This window comes from Zalophus californianus, chromosome 5 (assembly GCF_009762305.2).
Source record: "Zalophus californianus isolate mZalCal1 chromosome 5, mZalCal1.pri.v2, whole genome shotgun sequence".
NCBI lineage: Eukaryota > Metazoa > Chordata > Mammalia > Carnivora > Otariidae > Zalophus > Zalophus californianus.
Window position 1 is genome coordinate 53,102,903 of NC_045599.1, and position 20,951 is coordinate 53,123,853.

The 20,951-nt window shown below is 37.0% G+C and overlaps 1 protein-coding gene and 1 long non-coding RNA gene across 4 annotated transcripts in view; one reads left to right on the top strand and one right to left on the bottom strand.

Moving 5' to 3' along the window:
- BDP1 (B double prime 1, subunit of RNA polymerase III transcription initiation factor IIIB) overlaps positions 1–20,951 on the top strand; it is a 91,745-nt gene that overhangs the window by 57,941 nt on the left and 12,853 nt on the right. For all 3 annotated transcript variants that reach the window (XM_027605793.2, XM_027605796.2, XM_027605797.2), the window contains 10 exons: positions 1,353–1,472; positions 5,622–5,658; positions 6,143–6,235; positions 7,809–8,034; positions 9,036–9,193; positions 14,976–15,123; positions 15,366–15,546; positions 18,506–18,569; positions 18,913–19,099; positions 20,110–20,311. In XM_027605793.2, coding sequence (XP_027461594.2) covers positions 1,353–1,472; positions 5,622–5,658; positions 6,143–6,235; positions 7,809–8,034; positions 9,036–9,193; positions 14,976–15,123; positions 15,366–15,546; positions 18,506–18,569; positions 18,913–19,099; positions 20,110–20,311 — 1,416 coding nt within the window. The remainder of the gene's footprint in view (positions 1–1,352; positions 1,473–5,621; positions 5,659–6,142; positions 6,236–7,808; positions 8,035–9,035; positions 9,194–14,975; positions 15,124–15,365; positions 15,547–18,505; positions 18,570–18,912; positions 19,100–20,109; positions 20,312–20,951) is intronic.
- LOC113929132 overlaps positions 1–20,951 on the bottom strand; it is a 64,755-nt gene that overhangs the window by 25,109 nt on the left and 18,695 nt on the right. The gene's annotated exons all lie outside the window — the stretch shown is intronic.

Genomic DNA, 20,951 nt, shown 5'->3' on the forward strand with positions numbered 1-20,951 from the left:
GCTATACGTTTTGTATTTTACTGATTCTGTTGGTTGAAAGGCACGTTGTTAAGTGAAAGAAGTCAGTTGCAAAAGAATCACATAATCACATAATTATCCATTCATATGAAATGTCTCAAACAGGAAAATCTGTAGAGATAGAAAGTAGATTAGTGGTTTGGCTTAGGGATTTGGAGATGAGGGGTTAAGAGAGTGATAACTAATGGATATGGGGTTCATTTTTGAAGTGATGAGAATGTTCTAAAAGTGACTGTGGTGATGGTTACACATATCTGTGCATATTCTAAAAACATCAAATTATATACTTTACATGGGTGAATTCTTGGTATGTGAGTCGTTATCTCGGTAAAGCTGTTTAAAAAAAATAAAGCTTTGAAACTGGATAGTGCCAACTTTCGAATATCTACAATATTTCCATTTGTCATCCATTCCCAACTCTTCAGAAAATACTTGGTTTTTTCAAATCACTTTAACTTTCTCATTCATCCCTGGCCTATAGGATAGTAGCAAAGATTTTTCTCTAATATTTGCTTCTGAAAAAACAGATACAGAATGCACAAGTGTTACTATAGTAATTATATCTATCATGAAGGCAGATTTTCATACTTGACTCTTTACTCACTTTCTATTGAATCATTGTTTTTTATACTTACCTCTCTGTAAATAAAAGACTAGAAGCCAGATTGTCTTGTATATGGTCTAGGAGATAAATCTTAGTCCTTTAGTCCCCAGATCATAGGGATCTATGACCAAAAAGACTACTACATGAGTAAATGTGAATGAATTCAGTTTTTTACGTGTCCATTGCCATGGCTATCATGGGGTTGTGGGAGAGGGTAGTTGCCTTGGTGCAGGGGCGGACGTACGGTAAATCTTTTTAAAGTGCTTTCAACTCATCTTTATTACAGCACTGAAGATGGTGTATAGTTAGAAAATTGCATGTCTGTTTTTGTGAGATTGTGAATTCCTTGAGGGCAGGGACCAAACTTGCTTTATTTCAGCTTTGTACCCTTGTATCTGTAGCCCAGTTTTTAGGAAGCACTCCATAAATATTCACAGATTGATGAGAGAAATTATGGGAACATAGAGACAAAGTGGGAATAGTAGAAAGTGAAAGGCTAGGTACTAAGAAGATTACTTTGGAAATTCTGTTTACTATTTGTAAGGATCACAGACCCCTCAAAGCTTAAATGTTTTACTTTGCCAAGTTGATGTCGAGTTACTATATTTGTTTTTAATTGTGTATGAATGTGGGTTGTTTATTCAGTTTAACACTCTATTTTACTTAGTCATTTTTGTTTTACTGACTGTAGTATGCCAAAATGAAATAATGAAACTTCTCATTTTGACAGCTTGAAATAACTGTGAATGTGCCAGATATAGGCATAGCTGTTGTTGAACATCCACTCTCAAACACAGATGTGACTACTCAGGAGATGAAACAAGAAGAAAATTTGAAGGCATTATCTGTTGTAAGCATCCATTGTAATATGTTTTGTTTTTAACTCTTTGTTTACTTTCAAAAGAATGGAGATTTATTTTGAAATCTTTAAGTTTACAAGCCATTCTTACTAATTTCTTTCATGTAGGGAGCTGTAAGTATGGAATAGTAGAAACTGGTGAATAATCCATAGATTTTGTATTTCACTTGGAAAGCATTGATTTTTGTGTGTGTGCGCGTGAATAACTCTTAAGATCCTCATAAACTTATGTTAAAGTTCTGTTGCATTAAATCTATATTGAATATAAATTACTTAAAATATATTTAGTTGCATTTTGTTTGGTACTCTTCCTTATTTGGTTAGTTTTTCTCTTGTTTTTGGATAAGAAGATTGGGAATTATACTTTTTCAACAACTTTATTTTTTTTAAAAAGATTTTATTTATTTATTTGAGAGAGAGCGAGGGAGGGAGAGAGAGCACAGAGGGAGAGGGGGACTCCCCGCTGAGCAGAGAGCCCAAAGCGGGGCTTGATCCCAGGACCCTGGATCATGACCTGAGTCGAAGGCAGATGCTTAACCGACTGAGCCGCCCAGGTGCCCCTTTTAACAACTTAAGATATAGCTCACACACCAAATAAGTCACCCACTGAAAATGTACAATTCATTGGTTTCTGCTATATTTATAGATATTGTGCAATCATTGTAACAGTCAATTTTAGAGCATTTTCGTCACCTCAAAAAGAAACCTTATGTCCCAAAGCAGTTGCTCCCCATTTCCTCTCAGCCCTCCCCAGGGTTAGGTAACCAGTAATCTACTTTTTGTCTCTATAGATTTGTCTATTCTGGATGTTTCATATAAATTGACTCATACAGTATGGTCTTTTATGCCTGGCTTTTTTCACTTAGCATACTCTTTTCAAGGTTCATCCACGTTCTCGCATGTATCAGTACTTCATTCTTTTTGTGGTCACATAACAGTCCATGTAGACAATACTGCGTTTTGTTTATCTGTTCATGTGTTCATGGACATTTAGGTTGTTTCCATCTTTTGGCTATTGTAAATAATGCTGCTGTAAACATTTGTATACAAGCTTCTGTACTGACATTGATTTTTTTTTTCTAAGATTTTTATTTGTTTATTTGACAGAGACACAGCGAGAGAGGGAACACAAGCAGGGGGAGTGGGAGAGGGAGAAGCAGGCTTCCCACCAAGCAGGGAGCCTGATGTGGGGCTCGATCCCAGGACCCTGGGATCATGACCTGAGCCAAAGGCAGACGCTTAATGACTGAGCCACCCAGGCGCCCCAAAATACAATTGATTTTTGATTATTGGTCTTGTGTACTGCAACTTTGCTGAACTCTTTAGTTCTTTTTTTTTTTGAATTTAGCTTTTATTCAAAATTAAATAAGCAAAAGTTTAAGAAACTTTTATAAAGTACTTACATAAAAGAAAGTTAATAGTGACAGTTTGCAACAAATAATTACAAAAGTATCTAGGGCAGCATGAATATAAACCATGTCACAGCATGGTGATCTAACTGTGATATGAATAAGGCATAACTAACATTTGCACCAAGACCAGAATTAAAAAATAAAACATACTTTTTTTTTAAAGATTTTATTTATTTATTTGAGAGAGAAAGAATGAGAGAGAGCATGAGAGGGAGGAAGGTCAGAGGGAGAAGCAGACTCCCTGCTGAGCAGGGAGCCTGATGCGGACTCGATCCTGGGACTCCAGGATCATGACCTGAGCTGAAGGCAGTCGCTTAACCAACTGAGCCACCCAGGTGCCCCTAAAACATACTTTAAAAGCTTAGTTCTATATTAAGCTTCTTTTCTTCCCCCAGATCCTTAATGGGTTTATACTCTGTAATTGTTTTAAACAAACACATCATGTCAAACTGTAAATTATATAGATTGGCAGTTAATGTGAAAAGCCTTCTAAAATGTACAAACTGGTACTGAATTGTGAGCTCTTTAGTTCTAATAGTTTTTTTTTTTTTTAGTGGATTCCTTAGGATTTCTACGTATAAGATCATAACATGTGAATAGAGACAAACTACTTCTGCCTTTCTGTATTAGTTTCTCAGTGCTGCTATAACAAAATTCCATGAACTAGGTGGTTCAAAATTACAGAAAGTTATTTTTTTTATAGTTCTGGGGCTAGAATTCCAAAATCAAGGTGCCACCTTCTGGAGGCTCTTAGGGAAAAACCATTCAGGCCTTTCTCCTACCTTCTGGCAGTTGTCAGCAGTCCTTGTCATTCCTTGGTTTGTGGCAGCACATTTCCAATTTCTGCCTCCATTGCCACATGGTGATCTCCCTGTATGTGTGTCTCTGTGACCTTTTTCTTTTTTTTTTTTTAAGATTTTATTTATTCATTTGACAGAGATAGATATAGTGAGAGAGGGAACACAAGCAGGGAGTGGGAGAGGGGGAAGCAGGCCTCCCGTGGAGTGAGGAGCCTGATGCGGGGCTCAATCCCAGGACCCTGGGATCATGACCCGAGCCGAAGGCAGACGCTTAACGACTGAGCCACCCAGGTGCCCCTGTGACTTTTTTCTTTTAAAGACACCTGTCATAGTGGATAGGGCCAACCCTAATCTAGTATGACCTTCTCTTAACTTTATTACATCTAAAAAGGCCCTATTTCCAAATAAGGTTACATTCATGGTACTGGGGTTAGGAATTCAACATATCTTTCTGGGTGACAGAATTCAGTATACAACACTTTACCTTTTTTTTTTTTAAAGATTTTATTTATTTGACAGAGCACAAGTAGGGGGAGCGGCAGGCAGAGGGAGAGGGAGAGGGAGAAGCAGGTTCCCCACTGAGCAAGGAACCTGATGTGGGGCTGGATCCCAGGACCTTGGGATCATGACCTGAGCCGAAGGCAGACGCTTAACTGAGCCACCCAAGGAGCCCCAGTTTACGATACTTTTCAATCTGGATGTCTTTTATTTCTATTGCTTGCCAAATTGCCCTTGCTAGAACCTCCAGTACACTGGTGAACAAAAGTGGCAAGAGTGAGCATTTTTGTCTCATTACTGGTCTTAGAGGAAAGTATCCAGTCTTTCACCATTAAGTTTGATGTTAGCTGTGGATTTTCCATAGATGTTTTATTTTTATCAAATTGAAGAAGTTCTAGTCTTTTCCTAGTTTGCATGACAGTATTATCATGAAAGGGTGTTGGAAGTTGTCATACGCTTTTTCTGCATCTATTGAGATGATCAGGTGATTTTACCTTTTTATTGTATTGATATGATGTATTACGTTGAATTTTGATGTTAAATAAAAAATTACATCCCTGGGATAAATCCTACTTGGCTGTGGCCTGCAATTTTTATATGTTGCTGGATTTGGTTTGCTGGTATTTTATTGAGTTTTTTTTTTATGTGCAAGTTCATAATAATTCTATTTTCGATTACAAATCTGACACCAGATTCTTGTGGTGTCAGGAGCTGAAGTTCTGTTCTTCCTAGGAAGAAAGCCCTGCAGCTGGGGCTGGTAAGGAGAAAAGACCCTATTTTCTTGGTTGCAGGTTCTGAGGTGGGGTCTCTGCTTCACTGAGCTGAGAAGAAGGAGGGGGAGAGAGCAGTCTTAGTTCAAATACCACAGTCTCTCCGCTTTGTTACTGTATTTTCATCAGTTTTCTCAAAAAGGTGTTTCTTTCGCCTTAGGTCCATTTCCAGAGGCTTTACATGTTTGTGTTTAATAGGGTCAGCAGAGCTCCTTATGATGTCATATTGGACATAAATCTTGTAACTTCTTCATTTGTTAAAATTCATTTAAGTTTTCACTAACCTAATTAAAAAATTGGCAGTATTCTTCAGTCTTTGGTTTCCACTGGTTTAAAACTATGGCAGATACGACTGAAGTTGAAGGATTATGAAAGTGAAGAAGTAAATTAAGAACAGTAGGTGCACATGGTAAATGCTATATGATTAGAGTTAAAAATTTGCATGTCATACAAGGAAAAGGTAAAATAAGGAGCAAGAGACAAAATAACTTGGCTTTTAAATTATTTCTGTATGAAATGTTAATGAATAATTGTATAGGGAAAAAACAGTTTCCACTTCTTTGTAATCAAAACATTGAGGAACTGTAAAACATGGTTTTTGAGACACAGAACCTATATTTGGGAAAATACATAAGACATTGCTTATTTTTCCTCTTTTAGGAAATCAACACAGGTGAACATACCCAAGATGAAACAGGTAACTGTTAATAAGGAAACTGCTAAAACTACTTAGTTAACACTAACAAAGTGATTCAGTATTGGTGTTAGTTAGCAAATGAGTAATTTCACTGGAGAGTTGAAGAAAAAGTTTTAACTGTTGAATATGTTATCTCCAGGAGAAACTTGGATTCTTGGAATAATTACCTTTTGAAGTGAGTTAAGAGTTAAATGTTTAATAAAGAAATATTACTTATTTCCTCTCCTCTGATTTGCACAGATATATTTTCTTTGAAGGTATTAAGTTATTTAATAGGAGGGAGGCATTTTCAATGAGTAAAAGCTAACAATGATTTCTTTTTTTGTAGTAACCAAACACTGCTCTAGTGAGGAATTAGTGGTATGCAGGACATTGAAACTTGTTCCAAAGGATAAATACTTGAATTAAAAATGTTTTCTAAGTAAGCAAACTTCAATTTCCAGCTTCATTTTTCTGTTTTAATGTTGGTATATTTCCTCACAAGGTACCAACGATGGAAGCACTGAAGCTGCTATAACTTTACTTACAATGGGAGATCTAGTGTTGCAATCAGAGATCGGTACAGAACAGAGTGATGGTAAGAATGAAAGTTAAGTCCTACTGGAAAAAACCTCTTAAAATACAACTAAGAAATTATACCTGCAGTTGAGTAATAAGTCAGTACCGGCCTTTTACATTTGAAGTAGGCATTGCCAACTTTGTTTTTGTCCAGAGAAAGGTAACATGTGTGCATTGTTCCGTCTAACTTAGTCGCTTTAGATGTAGTGGCTACCATCTCAAAATAGTGCACTTGGTTTATTAAGAAAACTTTGTATTCCTGGAATAATCTAGTGAGTCCTTTACTTTTCTCATCATAAACATTGGTTAACTGAGCTCATTGATCACTGATCACTTGACACATGTTTCTTTAGCAAAGGAGCTTCTGCTTTGGATTGTCTTCACAGTTAACCTGATAATCACATATAATATGAAGGGACAATAGCAGACAATCATTGAACTAATTTAATTGCGACTATTCTGTTAGTTTGGACTGAGCCAAAAGATAGGTCAACCTAGATTTTCACAGTATTTTAGGCTGACGTTATGGAATACCTTCCATTTTAAGTCTACTAAATGGATAGTTAATTATATTCCTGTTAATTATTTTGTCTGGAGATGAGTGGCCTGCCATTTATTTTAGGTGTTAGACTTCTAGGCCCATAACTATATATTTATCAGGAAATTGTTTTTTATTATGTTATATTAGTCCCCATACAGTAAATTTTCTGGTCTGTGTTCCTTACACAGTCTCATTTCTCTCTCGTGCGCGTGTGCTCTCTCTCTCTCTTTTTTTTTTTTTTGAGTAAAATATATACCCAATGAGTGGCTTGAACTCATGACCCCAAGATCAAGAGTCACATGTTCTACTGACTGAGCCAGGCAGGTGTCTGAATACGGCTCCTTTCTCAATGGCAGAGGATTGCTTTGGAGCCTGTCATAAATCTCTAGTACATAAAAACGAGTTTTAAAAATTTGTAAATGAAGGTGATCCTGTCTTGAAACTCATTTGAGGCTATGTAGTTAGTCAAGGTAACAGATTCATTTTTACTTTTTTTTTTTTAATTTTATTATTATGTATTTTTCAGAGAGAGCACAAGCAGGGAGAGCACAGGCAGAGGGAGAGGCGAAGCAGGACATGATCCCAGGACTCCGGGATCATGACTTGGGCCAAAGGCAGATGCCCAACTGACTGAGCCACCCAGGCATCCCTCATTTTTATTTCTAATAGCAGAAAAATTCTAGTCTGTAAGAATTATTAGGCTTAGAACAAGTCAGATCTCTGGCATAAACTATATGATCATATATATTTTTTTTAAGATTTTAGAGAGAGAGAGCACACACATGAGTGGGGGGGAGGGGCAGAGGGAGAAGCAGACTCCCTGCTGGGCAGGGAGCCCACTGTGGGGCTCGATCCCAGGGCCCTGAGATCATGACCTTTAACTGACTGAGCCATCCAGGCGCCCTGATCATATATTTAAATTCAGAACCAAAAAGAGTAAACTTTAAAAATAATATAGAATTTTACAGTTGCTTAATGTTGAAGGATTTATTTACTTTGGACATCTACTTGTATTGGGTCAATTTTAATTTTCTGTTCTTTTCTGTAATAGGAGTATGTGTACTTCTTGATGTTCATTCAAAGGATAAAAGCTGTGTTCCTTTTAGCCCAGATAATGTAAATCACAAAATTGTTCGTGAATGTCAGGAGCTTTCTTCACCTGTCAATAGTACATCTCCTTCTTCATTAGAAGAAAACAAGATTGTATTGGAAGAGCAAAGTACTAAAGAAGAAATTGGTTTAGTGGAGAAAGTAAAGGAAAACGCTGTATCAACCAGGTTTATTTTGCTTTATTAAACTCTTGAGTTTTATAGTATTCAATTAATAAATACATTTAAACCAACTATCAATTTAGTTGATAGCTTTTGAGTAATACTTGTGTAAGTGTAAAGTAGGCACTGCTAATTTCCCAGCCTTTATTTTTTTAAAGATTTTATTTGAGAGAGAGTGTGAGCAAGAGAGAGAGAGAGAAGGAGCAGGGGGAGAGGCAGAGGGAGAGAGAGAAGCAGATTCCCTGCTGAGCAGGGAGCCTGACATGGGGCTCAATCCTTGGACTCAGGGATCATGACCTCAGCAGAAGGCAGACACTTAACTGACTGAGCCACCCAGGTGCTCCAGTTTCTCAGCCTTCAAAGTGAGGGTAGGCTGGTTTGATTTTAGTTTCATGGTTTGCTTTTTTTTTTTTTTTTAAGATTTTATTTATTTATTTGAGAGAGAGTGAGCATGAGCATGGGGAGGGGCAGAGGAAGAGGGATAAGCAGACTCCCCACTGAGCAGAGAGCCTGACATGAGGCTCAATCCTAGGACCTTGGGATCATGACCTGAGCTAAAGGCAGACACTCAACTGACTGAGCCACCCAGTTGCCCTTGGTTTGCATTTTTTTTTTTAATTTACTTTTTTAATGTATACTCAACACCTACCATGGGGCTTGAACTCAGGACCCTGAGATCAAGAGCCACATCCTCTACTCACTGAGCCAGCCAGGTGCCCCTAATGGTTTGCATATTAAAGTAAATGTAGTATGTGCATCTTTGAAGCTTTAATGAAATAGTTTTTTATGTAAATATGGTCTCTATTTTACAAACATGGTCCAGATTCTCTTCCCTTCTCTAGACTGTCAGTAAAATTTACCACTCTATGTTTTCAGCATTAAAAAATGAACACTTACAGATATTGTGGCACCTGAGAAGGTGGCACATAACTGTATCAGAATGTATGAAGGTGAGAGAGATAGTTATTACATGGTTGATGAATTTCTTTCTTCCCATCTTTTTCTAGGAATACAACTTCTGAAGTGACTGGTAATTTGAGAATGAGAAGTAGATTTGCCAAGCCTAAACCAAATCTTGAGACTTCAGGGACCAACAGGTTTGGTGTTCATCAGGAAGTTCCCAGTGTGTTTGTAAACAAAGGAGAAGTAGTAGAAAGTCAAAGAGGTAAATTATGTTCCGTTAAACAGCTACAAAATTAACTTTTACAGGAGAAGTTGCATTTGCATTTCAAATGGAATATTCAGTTAAAATTATTTTAATTTAGTATTAAAGAGTTTCAAAAAGTAGAATGAGCTATAAAAGAAATACCAATAAATCCGTCAACTAGCTTCATTCATCATTATTATTTTCTATTTAGTTGACCCAAAATAACATGGGTTTGAACTGCATGGGTCCACTGTACGTGGATTTTTAAAAAAGAATTAATTAAGAGCCAAAGAGGGGACGGCGAGCGAGAATTCCAAGCTGACTCCATGCTGAGCGTGGAGCTTGATGTGGGGCTTGATATTGACCCTGAGATCATGACCCAAGCTGAAATCAAGGGTTGGACGCTTAACCAACTGAGCCACCCAGGTGCCCCTATACAATGGATTTTTTTTTTCTTTTTAACTTTTAAAATATGTTTTATTTGGAAATAATTTCAAAGTTATAGAAAACTTACAAGAATAAGAAATAGTACAAAGAACATCCAGATACCTCTTGCATATAAGCTTACACTTAATTATAAATGGAATTTTTTTTATAAACATAGTACAGTCCTATAAATGTATTTTCTCTTCCTTATGATTTTCTTTTCTTTTTTTAAAATATTTATTTGAGAGAGAGGGAGACTGAGAGGGAGAAGCAGACTCCCCGCTGAGCAGGTAGCCCCATGCAGGGCTTGATCCCAGGACCCTGAGATCATGACCTGAGCCAAAGGCAGATGCTTAACCGACTGAGCTACTTGGGCGTCTCTTCCTTAATGATTTTCTTAATAACATTTTATTTGTTCTAGCTTACTTTATTGTAAGAATACAGTATCTAATACATGTAACTTAAAAAATATATGTTAATCTGTTTATGTCACCCGTAAGGCATCTGGTCAACAGTAGACTATTAGTAGTTAGGTTTTTTTGGGAATCGGATATGCAGAATTTCTACTGCATGGAAAGTTTGTGCCCTTAACCCCCATGTTGTTCAAGGGTTAACTGTATTTACTTAATGTTTTCTTCATAGGTATTTTTTATGTGTGTCTGTGTACATGAATATTCAAGCAAACATTTTTTAGAAAGCTATACATGCATGTGGCAAAAAATAAGACATTGCCCATAAGGTATAAAATTTAATAAACTTGTTTGGTTCCTAGTCCCCTAATCTCATGTCTAGTGGTAAACTGCCATTAAGTTTTTATTGTGGACTTCCAGAAGTGTTTTATAAACATAAGCATCTAAATGTGGGGCTGTGTGTGTACATAGATACATCAGTACACACACACACACACACACACACACACACGTATATAAATACATGTTACTCCTTTCAGAAAGAACAATTATAAGCAAACTATATCATATATACTGTTTAGCACATTTATTTATTTACGTACTTATTTTTTAAGATTGAGAGAGAGAGTACCTCGTGGAGAGGGAGAAGAAGAGAGAGTTGCAAGCCGACTCTGGGCTGAGCCTGGAGCCCCATGCAGGGCTTGATTCCATGACCCTGAGATCATGACCTGGGCTGAAACCAAGAGTTGGATGCTTAACCTACTGCGTTAAGTAGGCACCCCTTGTTCAGTACTTTTAAAAATAACAGTTTTACTGAAATAATTGTATACCATACAGTTAACCCATATGAAGTGTATACTTGAGTGGCATTTAGTATATTCCTCAAGTTGTGTAACCTTCACCATTAGTAGCCACTTCCCACATCCTTCAACCCTTCCCAGCCCTAGGCAACCACTGATCTACTTCGTCTCTGTAGCTTTGCCTATTTTGGACGTTTCATATAGATGGAATCATATAATATGTGGCCTTTTGTGTCTGGTTTCTTTTAGCATGTTTTCAAGGCTCATCTATGTTGTAGCATGTGTCAAATATTTCTTTTTCTTGCCAAATATTCCATCATACTACATTTTGTTTATCCATTCAGGGCATTTAGGTTGTTTTCTGTTTTTTGGCTGTTTTAAGTAATGGTGCTAAGAACATTCATATGTAAGATTTTGTGTGGACCTAAGTTTTCATTTGTCTTGGATTTACATTTACAAGTGGAATTGCTGGAATATATGGTAATTCTTTGTTTAACTTTTTGAAGAACTACCAGACTGTTTCAAAAGTGGTAGCAACATGGGACGCCTGGGTGGCTCAGTCGGTTAAGCATCTGCCTTCGGCTCAGGTCATGATCCCAGGGTCCTGGGATCGAGTCCCACATCGGGCTCCCTGCTCAGCGGGGAGCCTGCTTCTCCCTCTGCCTGCCGGTCCCCCTGCTTGTGCTCCTTCTGTCTCTCTCTGTCTCTGACAAATAAATAAATAAAATCTTTAAAAAAAAGAAGTAGTAACATTTTGTATTTTCTTTTTTTTCTTTCTTTTTTTTTAGATTTTTGTTTGTTTTGTTTTATTTTTAAGTAATCTCTGTACCCAGTGTGGGGCTTGAACTTAAAACCCTGAAAAACCCTGAGATCAAGAGTCACATGCTCTACCAACTGAGCCATCCACGTGGTCCAACATTGTGTCTTTTCACCAACATTCTGTGAGGGTTTTAGTTTCTCTGTATCCTTTCTGACTCTTGTTATTAGATAGTCTAGTTAGCTTGAAGTGGTATCTCCTGATTTGGATTTGTATTTCTTTCATGACCAATGATACTGAGTATCTTTTAATGTGCTTATTTATATATTTTATTTAGAGACATGTGTTCATGTCTGTGCTCATTTTTTTTAAATTTTGTTTTATTTTTTTCTAAGTAGGCTCCACGCCCAGTGCCCAGCGTGGAGCCCAACGCGGGGCTTGAACTCACAACCCTGAGATCAAGACCTGAGCTGAGATCAAGAGTCAGATACTTAACCGACTGAGCCACCCAGGTGCCCCAATCTGTGCTCATTTTTAAATTGGGATACTTGTTTTTTTATTATTGAGTTCTTTATATAGTAGCACTCGGTTTTTAAAGATTTCATTTATTTATTTGAGAGTGAGGGAGGGAGAGAGAGCACAGAGGGAGAAGCAGACTCCCTGCTGAGCAGAGAGCCTGACATGGGACTTAATCCTAGGACCCTGAGATTATGACCTGAGCCAAAGGCAGACACTTAACGGACTGAGCCATCTAGGTGCCCCAGTAGCACTCTGTTTTTAAAGATTAGTATATTGAAAAAGATCTTTCTATATGATTACATACTGTTCTCTTTCGTGTTTTTAATGGCTTCACTAGATTGTGCTATACATGTTGAATCCTACTGCTACTTCCTTTTCCACTTCCCCTCCCTGTTAAGGGCCCAGCCCCTTCACATGCTAGTAAGAGCGGGAAAAACAGTGTATGTAGTAGGCTGTCTAGATTGTCTTAAGCCCTACAGGTAGACGATCTGGATAGTTAGCATCATCTTTGCCGTGTTTTGGGGTTCCTGATTTCCGGGATTTCCTTTCAACCAGCAATGCTTATGATTCAGTTAGTTAATTTACTCTGAGTTCAGAAATACCCAGAAGCTATTTCAGTGTGCAGGCTGAAGTTACCTTTTTTATTTTATTAAAAATTTGTTTTTATTTGAGTGTGGTTGACACACAGTGTTACATTAGTTTCAGGTATACAGCGTAGTGATTGAACAGGTTTGTACACTGTGCTGTGCTCACCACAAGCAGAGCTGCCATTTGTCACTATACAGTGCTGTTACAATACCATTGACTTCCTTATGCTCTGCCTTTTATTCCCATGACTTACTCATTCCATAACTGGAAGCCTGTACCTCCCACTCTCCTCCCACTGTGTCTATCCTCCTACTCCCTCCCCTCTGGAAGCCATCAGTTTGTTCTTTGTATTTATAGGTCTGAATGTGCTCTTTGTTTGTTTATTCATTTGCTTTCTTAAGGTTCCATATATGAGTAAAATCATACGGTATTTGTCTCTCTCTGTTTGACTTACTTCACTTAACATAATACCTTCTAGGTCCATCCATGTTGTCACAAACAGCCCAATCTCAACCTTTTAATGGCATTGTCACATTCCATTGCGTGTATCACATCTTCCTTATCCATTCATGTACTGATGGACACTTAGGTTGCTTCCATATCTTGACTATTGTAAATAATGCTGCACTAAATATCAGGGTGGTACATATATCTTTTGAATTAGTGTTTTCATTTTCTTTGTGTAAATACCTAGTACTGGAATTTATTCAACCATATGGAATTTTTATTTTTAATTTTTGGAAAAACATCCCTACTATTTTCTTCAGTGGCTGAACCAATTTATATTCCTACCATTAGTGCACAAGGGTTCCTTTTTCTTTATATCCTATTAACACTTGTTATTTCTTCTTCTTCTTTTTTTTTTTGTATTTAGCCATTTTGGTTGTGATATCTTGTGGTTTTGATTTGCATTTCTCTGATGATTAGTTATGTTGAGCATCTTTTCATATGTCTGTTGTTCATCTGTATATCTTCTTTTGAAGAAAGTCTATGCAGGTCCTGTGCCTCTTTTTTTGTTTTTTTGTTTTTTTTTTAAATAGGCTCCATGCCCAGCATGGAGCCCAGTGCAGGGCTTGAACTCATGACCCTGAGATCAAGATCTGAACTGAGATCAGCGGTCAGACATTTAACTAACTGAGCCACCCAGGCACCCCATCTGTGCCCATTTTTTAATCGTATTGTTTTGTTTTTTGGTGTTATATAAATTCTTTATATATTTTGGATACAAACTCCTTATCAGATGTATCATTTGCAAATATTTTCTCCTAATCAGTAGGTTGCCTTTTCATTTTGTGGATGTTTCCTTTGCTGTGTAAAGCTTTTTATTTTGATGTAGTCCCAGTAGTTTATTTTTGCTTTTGTTTCCCTTGCCTGTGGAGACATATCTAGAAAAATGTTGCTACAGCTGACATCAGAGAAATTATTGCCTGTGTTTTTTTCTAGGATTTTTATGGTTTGGTCTCACATTTAGATCTCTAATCCATATTGAGTTTATTCTTTGTATATGGAGTTAGGAAGTTGTCCAGTTTCATTCTTTGGCATGTAGCTGTCCAGTTTTCCCAGCACCATTTATTGAAGAGAATGTCTTTTACCCATTGTATATTCTTGCCTCCTTTGTCCTAGATTAATTGACCATATAAGTGTGGATTTATTTCTGGACTCTATTTTCTTCCATTGATCTGTTTTTGTGCCAGTACGGTATTGTTTTGATTACTGTAGTTTTATATTAGATCTTGAAATCTGGAATTGTGATACCTCTTACCTTTGTTTTTCTTTCTCAAGATTACTTTGACTCTTCAGAGTCTTTTTGGTGGTTCCATACAAATTTTAGTATTATTTGGTCTAGTTTTATGATAAATGCTGTTGGTATTTTGAGAGCGATTTGAAGGTAACTCTTTTTATGTAGAAGTCATTTTTTTCTTCTTTGTGATATTCTTTTTAGAATAGCTCCCTCCCCAACTTTGCCCAAGGTGGAACTAGCCAGACCTCATGTGTACCCACTTCTAAACTTTTTTGTATATGGGGTTGTAATTACACTGCCGTCACCATCGAGTGGACATAAAACTGTGGCAGCCACAAGTGAAATATGTGCAGTGTAGGATTCGTTAATCATTTGCATCAAAAATCTCATTGGCCAGGACCACTCTTCTGCCATGTGAATAAGCTTGATTTTTGGATTAAGAGAAATTTGGAAGAGCCACTATATAGTGATCTGTCTTTGAAGAGAGAACATATTTCTAATATGGCAGTTTTAGCTGTACTGTTTTTGGACTATATCTTAAGTGTGTTCTTTGTTTAAGAAACTGAGAAAAATGCTTCTGAAGCAACGGAATTACAAGATGAAAACCTTGGATCACTTACAACAGCAGAGAATAAGGAGCAGAGCAAATTGGCTTGTGAACATGGTATTGAAGAGACTATTTCTCAAGAAGCAAATCTAACTGAAAGGTAAAAGAGAGATTCTGGGATTTGGGTTATATTATGTTTCAACTATAGTCATTAGCTATAACTGTAAGAATTTGATTGGAAAAAGGGAGTTCTGTTGCATTAAATATAGTTTAGAAATTTGAACACCATTAAATCTTTGACTCACTTAGCTCTAAACATTACTCTGTAGTTGTCCACTTGGTTTCAGTATAGAACTTTAATACATACTCTGAAACTCGAATATATACTAATTTCTTTTTCAGAAACGATGATCAAGAAGAAGAATCTCAAAAGGTTCAGATATCGTCAGTTGCTCCAGTTGTTTCCTTTGAGACAAGGCCCCATACACTTGGTTCAGATATGGTTCTCAGTGAGAGTTCCATCAAAGAGCCCCAGAGAAAGGACTCTAATGGAGACAGTGTGCTTGCACTTCATGTGTCAGAGGTAAAAGAATATAAAATATAACATGGGGTGGCTGGGTGTTTATTCCCTGTTTAAAAAAAATTAAGGTAGGATTTACAAAAAATAAACTTCACCTTTTTCAGTGTGTACTTCTACAAGTTGTGACAAACATATATAGTCATGTAAGCAACACATAAACAGTTCCATCATCCCCCAGGTTCCCCAGGGCCCTTTTTTAGTCACCCCCCCTTACCGCCCCGACTACTTGGCAATCCCTGATCTGTTTTCTTTCCCTATAGTTTTGCCTTTGCAAGAATGTATTATGATAGAATTTTTTATTGAGTGTGTTTTTAGTCTTTGGAGCATAGATAAAACAGCCAATACGTAGCTTTGCTGTGAAAGTTTTGAAAAAGAAGTGTTTTGTACAGAGTATTTACCTCTTGCTTGCTGGCCACTGAATCTGAGAAATACTTTCACATTGCAGGTATTTTTATTACTACGTGTTCAATACTGTGTAAGGTACTGGGGGGACAAAGTTGTAGGAAACAGTTGAGGATATGAATGGTTAAATTCTGAAGGCAAGTTGCACAAGACTCTTAATAAAGGAGTGGTCTTCAACCCAATCCAGTAAAATCAGCCTCTGGAAATAGGGTGTAGACATTTGCTTTCTGTTGTTGTTAAAATGCCTCAGGTTGGGGCGCCTGGGTGGCTCAGTCGTTAAGCGTCTGCCTTCAGCTCAGGTCATGATCCCAGGGTCTTGGGATCGAGCCCTGCATCAGGCTCCCTGCTCTGCGGGAAGCCTGCTTCTCCCTTTCCCACTCCCCCTGCTTGTGTTCCCTCTCTTGCTGTGTCTCTCTCTGTCAAATAAATAAATAAAAAATAAAATCTTAAATAAATAAACAGACAAATAAATAAATAAATTCCTCAGGTTATTCTGATGTGTAGCCAGGACTAAAAAATCCTCGATCTAGAAGAACAGGTAAATTAACCAGTTAAAGGGAGAGGATCATGTGTAAAGAATAAGTGTGAAACAGCACTTCATATTCAGGGACTAAGTAGTTATGAGTAGGATATAAATGAAGAAGTAGTTAAAGATGAGTGAGCTAGGTATCCCGGGAGCAGATCATCAAAGGAGTTTTTATGATTTGCTAGAGTTTGGGCTATATCAAAATTTACGGGATTTTCCCTAACCTCCAGCTTGTTTATTTTTACTTTTTATTTTGAAATAATTTCAAACTCGTTTGAGAGTTGCAAAGATCTTTTTTTTTTTTTAAGATTTTATTTATTTATTTGACAGAGAGACACAGCAAGAGAGGGAACACAGCAGGGGGAGTGGGAGACGGAGAAGCAGGCTTCCTGCTGAGCAAGGAGCCCAGTGCGGGGTTTGATCCCAGGACCCTGGGACCATGACTCGAGCCAAAGGCAGACGCTTAATGACTGAGCCACCCAAGCGCCCCTGCAAAAATCTTAAATAGAATTCTCATAGACCCTTTATATAGATTTATTGATTATTAACATTTTGCTTCATTTGCTTATTCTGTCATGCTCTCCATCTCTGTAGATAGATACTTTTTAAGAAACTGAACCATTTGAAAGTTGCAGACATGAGCCTTCACCCATACATACTCCAGCTTGAATTTGATACTAAGGATGTTTCTAATACAGAAATGATGATACTGTTGTCACAGTATTACCATACTATCTAATATTGATTTAAAAATAATATGTAATACACAGTTTCAACCAGGGCTCTCATACTGCATTTAGTTGTCATTCTCCTTATTCTCTTTTCATCTAGAGTAGTTCTTCTTTTCCCTCTTCTGTGAACTTGACATTGCAGGCTAATTCACAATCTGGATTTTTGTTCTTCTTCCCTGTTACTAGATTCAGATTGAACAGTGTTTGGCACAATTACTACCTAGGTGTTGTTGTCTTCCTTTATCACCTCAGGCATGTAAGTGCCTGCCAGATTTCTCCATTTAACAGCATCTTTTGCACACTGTGTTAGTAAGTTATTTTAGACCCAGCAACCTTCTACCCAGTAGTTTTTTGTTTTGTTTTGTTTTTTTTAAAGATTTTATTTATTTGATACAGAATGAGAGATTGAGAGAGTACAAGCAGGGGGAGCGGCAGGCAGAGGGAGGGGGAGAAGCAGGCTTCCCGCTGAGCAGGGAGCCCAATGCGGGGCTCGATCCCAGGACCCTGGGATCATAACCTGAGCTGAAGGCAGCTGCTTAACTGACTGAGCCACCCAGGTGCCCAATACCCAGTAGTTTTAGTATCCATTGGTGATGCTTGCCTGAATCAATTACTGACATTGTTGGTTACAAAATGAAAGTTTGAAGTTTTTTTTAAATTTTTTTTTAAAGATTTTATTTATTTAAGAGAGAGACAGCTAGAGAGGGAACACAAGCAGGGGGAGTGGGAGAGGTAGAAACAGGCTCCCTGCCGAGCAACGAACCCCATGCAGGGCTCGATCCCAGGACCCTGGGATCATGACCTGAGCCAAAGGCAGATGCTTAACGACTGAGCCACCCAGGTGCCCCTGAAAGTTTGAAGATTTTAAGCAGTAGAGAATTACAATAAGAATTGCATTTTAGAGAATACAGGGTTGGCAATTTTGTGGAAAACAGATTCAAAGGAGCTGTGTTGGAGGCAAGGAGACGGGCAGTTTGCTTCCATTCAGATGTCACCTACTAATAGTACAAGATCTGCTGTAATGGGGTAGAGTGAAGGTTGAGGGGTTTGAATCTCCCTTTCCTGTTACTTCAAAAATAATTTCATAAAATTCACATATTTAAGTTTAGCCAGAATTTCTTGGTGCATATATGGTTATATAAATGAATCAAAAGTTATTGGTACAACTAAAAGTTTCAAAACGTTTAAAAAAAGTTGAGTTTTGAAATAATAATTCTTATTATATCCAGTTGTCTGGAAAATTTTTTAAAACTAAAATTTGGTCAACCCCATTTTGCATTTTAATTTTTAAAAATTTTTTTAGGGTACACCAACTAGTATGCTGGAAGTCCAACAAGAGAATGTAATCAGTTCTCAAGACTTAGCAGGTATGATAATGTGCTTCAATAAAGTCCCACAGAACTGAATAGTACAGCTTTTACTTCTCTACCTCATTTGACTATGGAAAAACAAAATAGTTTTTTAGTCTGTGACAGTCTTAAATTAAAAACAAAAAAACTTGAAGTATTTTATGGAACAGTTTGTTATTCAGAATTATAAATCCCCTCTATAGTGAACCGTCTTTATCCTTTTTGAAATTACTTTTTACTTTTATGGGTGTAATTTGCTTTTTATTCATGGGGATAAGTTGTAGTGAGACTTCTTAGAAATGTAATAAATTAATGATTTTCATAGTTCAGCTTTTCATTATTAACTTTTAAACTTTGATAGTGAATCTAGTTGCTAATGTACATCAAGATGGTGAGGATGAACAAGCATTCATTTTAACTCTGGTGGAAATCCCAACCAATGCTGTAGAAGAATTTAGTGATACCACTGCACAGTTAATGCCAAACCCTTTACTGCCAGCACCCATATTGATCAAATCCGTGAATACAGAAGAAAGGAGTGACATGAGGTAATGAATGAGCTAACCTGTTTAAATTCCATTTAGTTAAATACAGTGCAATATTAGTTTCTGGTGTAAAGTATGGGGATTCAACACTTCCATATATCACCTGGGACCTAAACTGTTTTTGCTAGGAGGAAAGGTGCTTTATGAATTGAATAGTATTGACTGAATAAGCTGTTCACCAGCATTATTTGTAATTGTCCCAAAGATCTTATTTAATAATTATATGTTAAGTTAGAGAAGAAATTACTGATTTTATATATAACCTGATAAAGCTGCCATTTAAATGTATAATATAATACTTTTGTATGAAACTTGTTTGGTATCTTAAGTATTTTGAAAGCTAAAAAAATTTAGCAATTTGGATTATAAAATGTCATCTATTAAAGGTGTGTGGTTACTTTGTAAGCTTATATATTTTAAAGTCTGAAATAAATATTCATTCACAGAAGTTGCAAGAAGGATAACATTTCTGTGTGTGTGTGTGTGTATTTTTTTTTTTTTTTAAGTAGGCTTCCACGCCCAGCGTGGAGCCCAACATAGGGCTTGAACTCACAACCCTGAGATCAAGCAAGACCTGAGATCAAGAGTCAGACACTTAACCAACTGAGCCACCCAGGCGCCCCATTTCTGTATATTTTAATACTGCTTTTTAAATTCCTTACTATAGAATTGTTGTATTTTACAGTCATGGGTTAAGATGCTTAATTCTCTGTCAAGTAGCATTAGATGTTGAAGGCATTTATATTAGTAAGAGGCATTTTAGATTAAAATTTTAACTTTATAGACAAGGAAAACGGTATTTTTATACCTTGGATTTAATTCAGTATTACAGAATTTAAGTTGCAAGTTTTTAAGTATGAATGGATCGCAAAACTAACATTTTTGTGACCTTGGCCATGTATATATTAGTTACTTGGAAGTTTTTTTGGCAGTTTTCACTGGAATAGCTCAGCCTTTTACTTCATTAAGTAGCTTCTGATTTGCTAATTTCATATGTTTGCATTTTCTATTAGTTTTCCAGTAACTTCAGTTGGTCAGGATACCATGTGTTTATCTGATTCTGGAAAAGATGGTTCTGAAGAGCCTCCTCCTGCTAATTTGGATCTTATATCTAGGAAGAGATTTCACTGTATGCTTGATGAAAGTAACCATGTTCCTCCTGCCAAAAAAAGTTTGCTCACTTCAGGAGATGATTGTCAAAATCATACCTCTGAGGTAAGATAGAATCATCAAGCAAATAAGATGGTCCTATTACAACAGATACATTTCTGTTTCTTCCTTTAGCCTCTTTATATGAAGATAGTTCTGATACTTTTCACCACAAATAATCCAGCTAAAACCGATTTTGGATTCTCATTTCCAATAGTTCTACGTGAAAATTGATGGACGTTAATTAGGAAACCCATTCCTAGTTTTTTGTTATTGGCTCAAAAAAGGCCAAAAGCATCTTGTAAATCTGGATCCTGGCTGTACCCTTTGACAGCTGTGGGACCTGAGTCAGGATATGTTGTCTCTGTGAGTGAGTTTTCTGTTGTGTAAAATAGTAATAGTAGTATCATCATCACTATTATCATAATACTTAAAGCTGTGCATTGCTCTTAGGAGGAAAAACCAGAACCTTAAAGGCCCTCTATTTGGCCCATTTCTGTCTCTGATCTCACCTTGTGCCTCACTCTCTAACCATATTGGCCGTCTTTCAATGCACCATATTTCTTTATGTCCCAGGGCATTTTTTTTTATTATCTTTTTATGAAACATTTTCTTGCCAAACATACAAACGTCTTTATCTCAGTCATCACTACCTCAGGGAAGCCTGAAGATAGTATGCAGGTTTGATCAACAGCCACAATGTTAA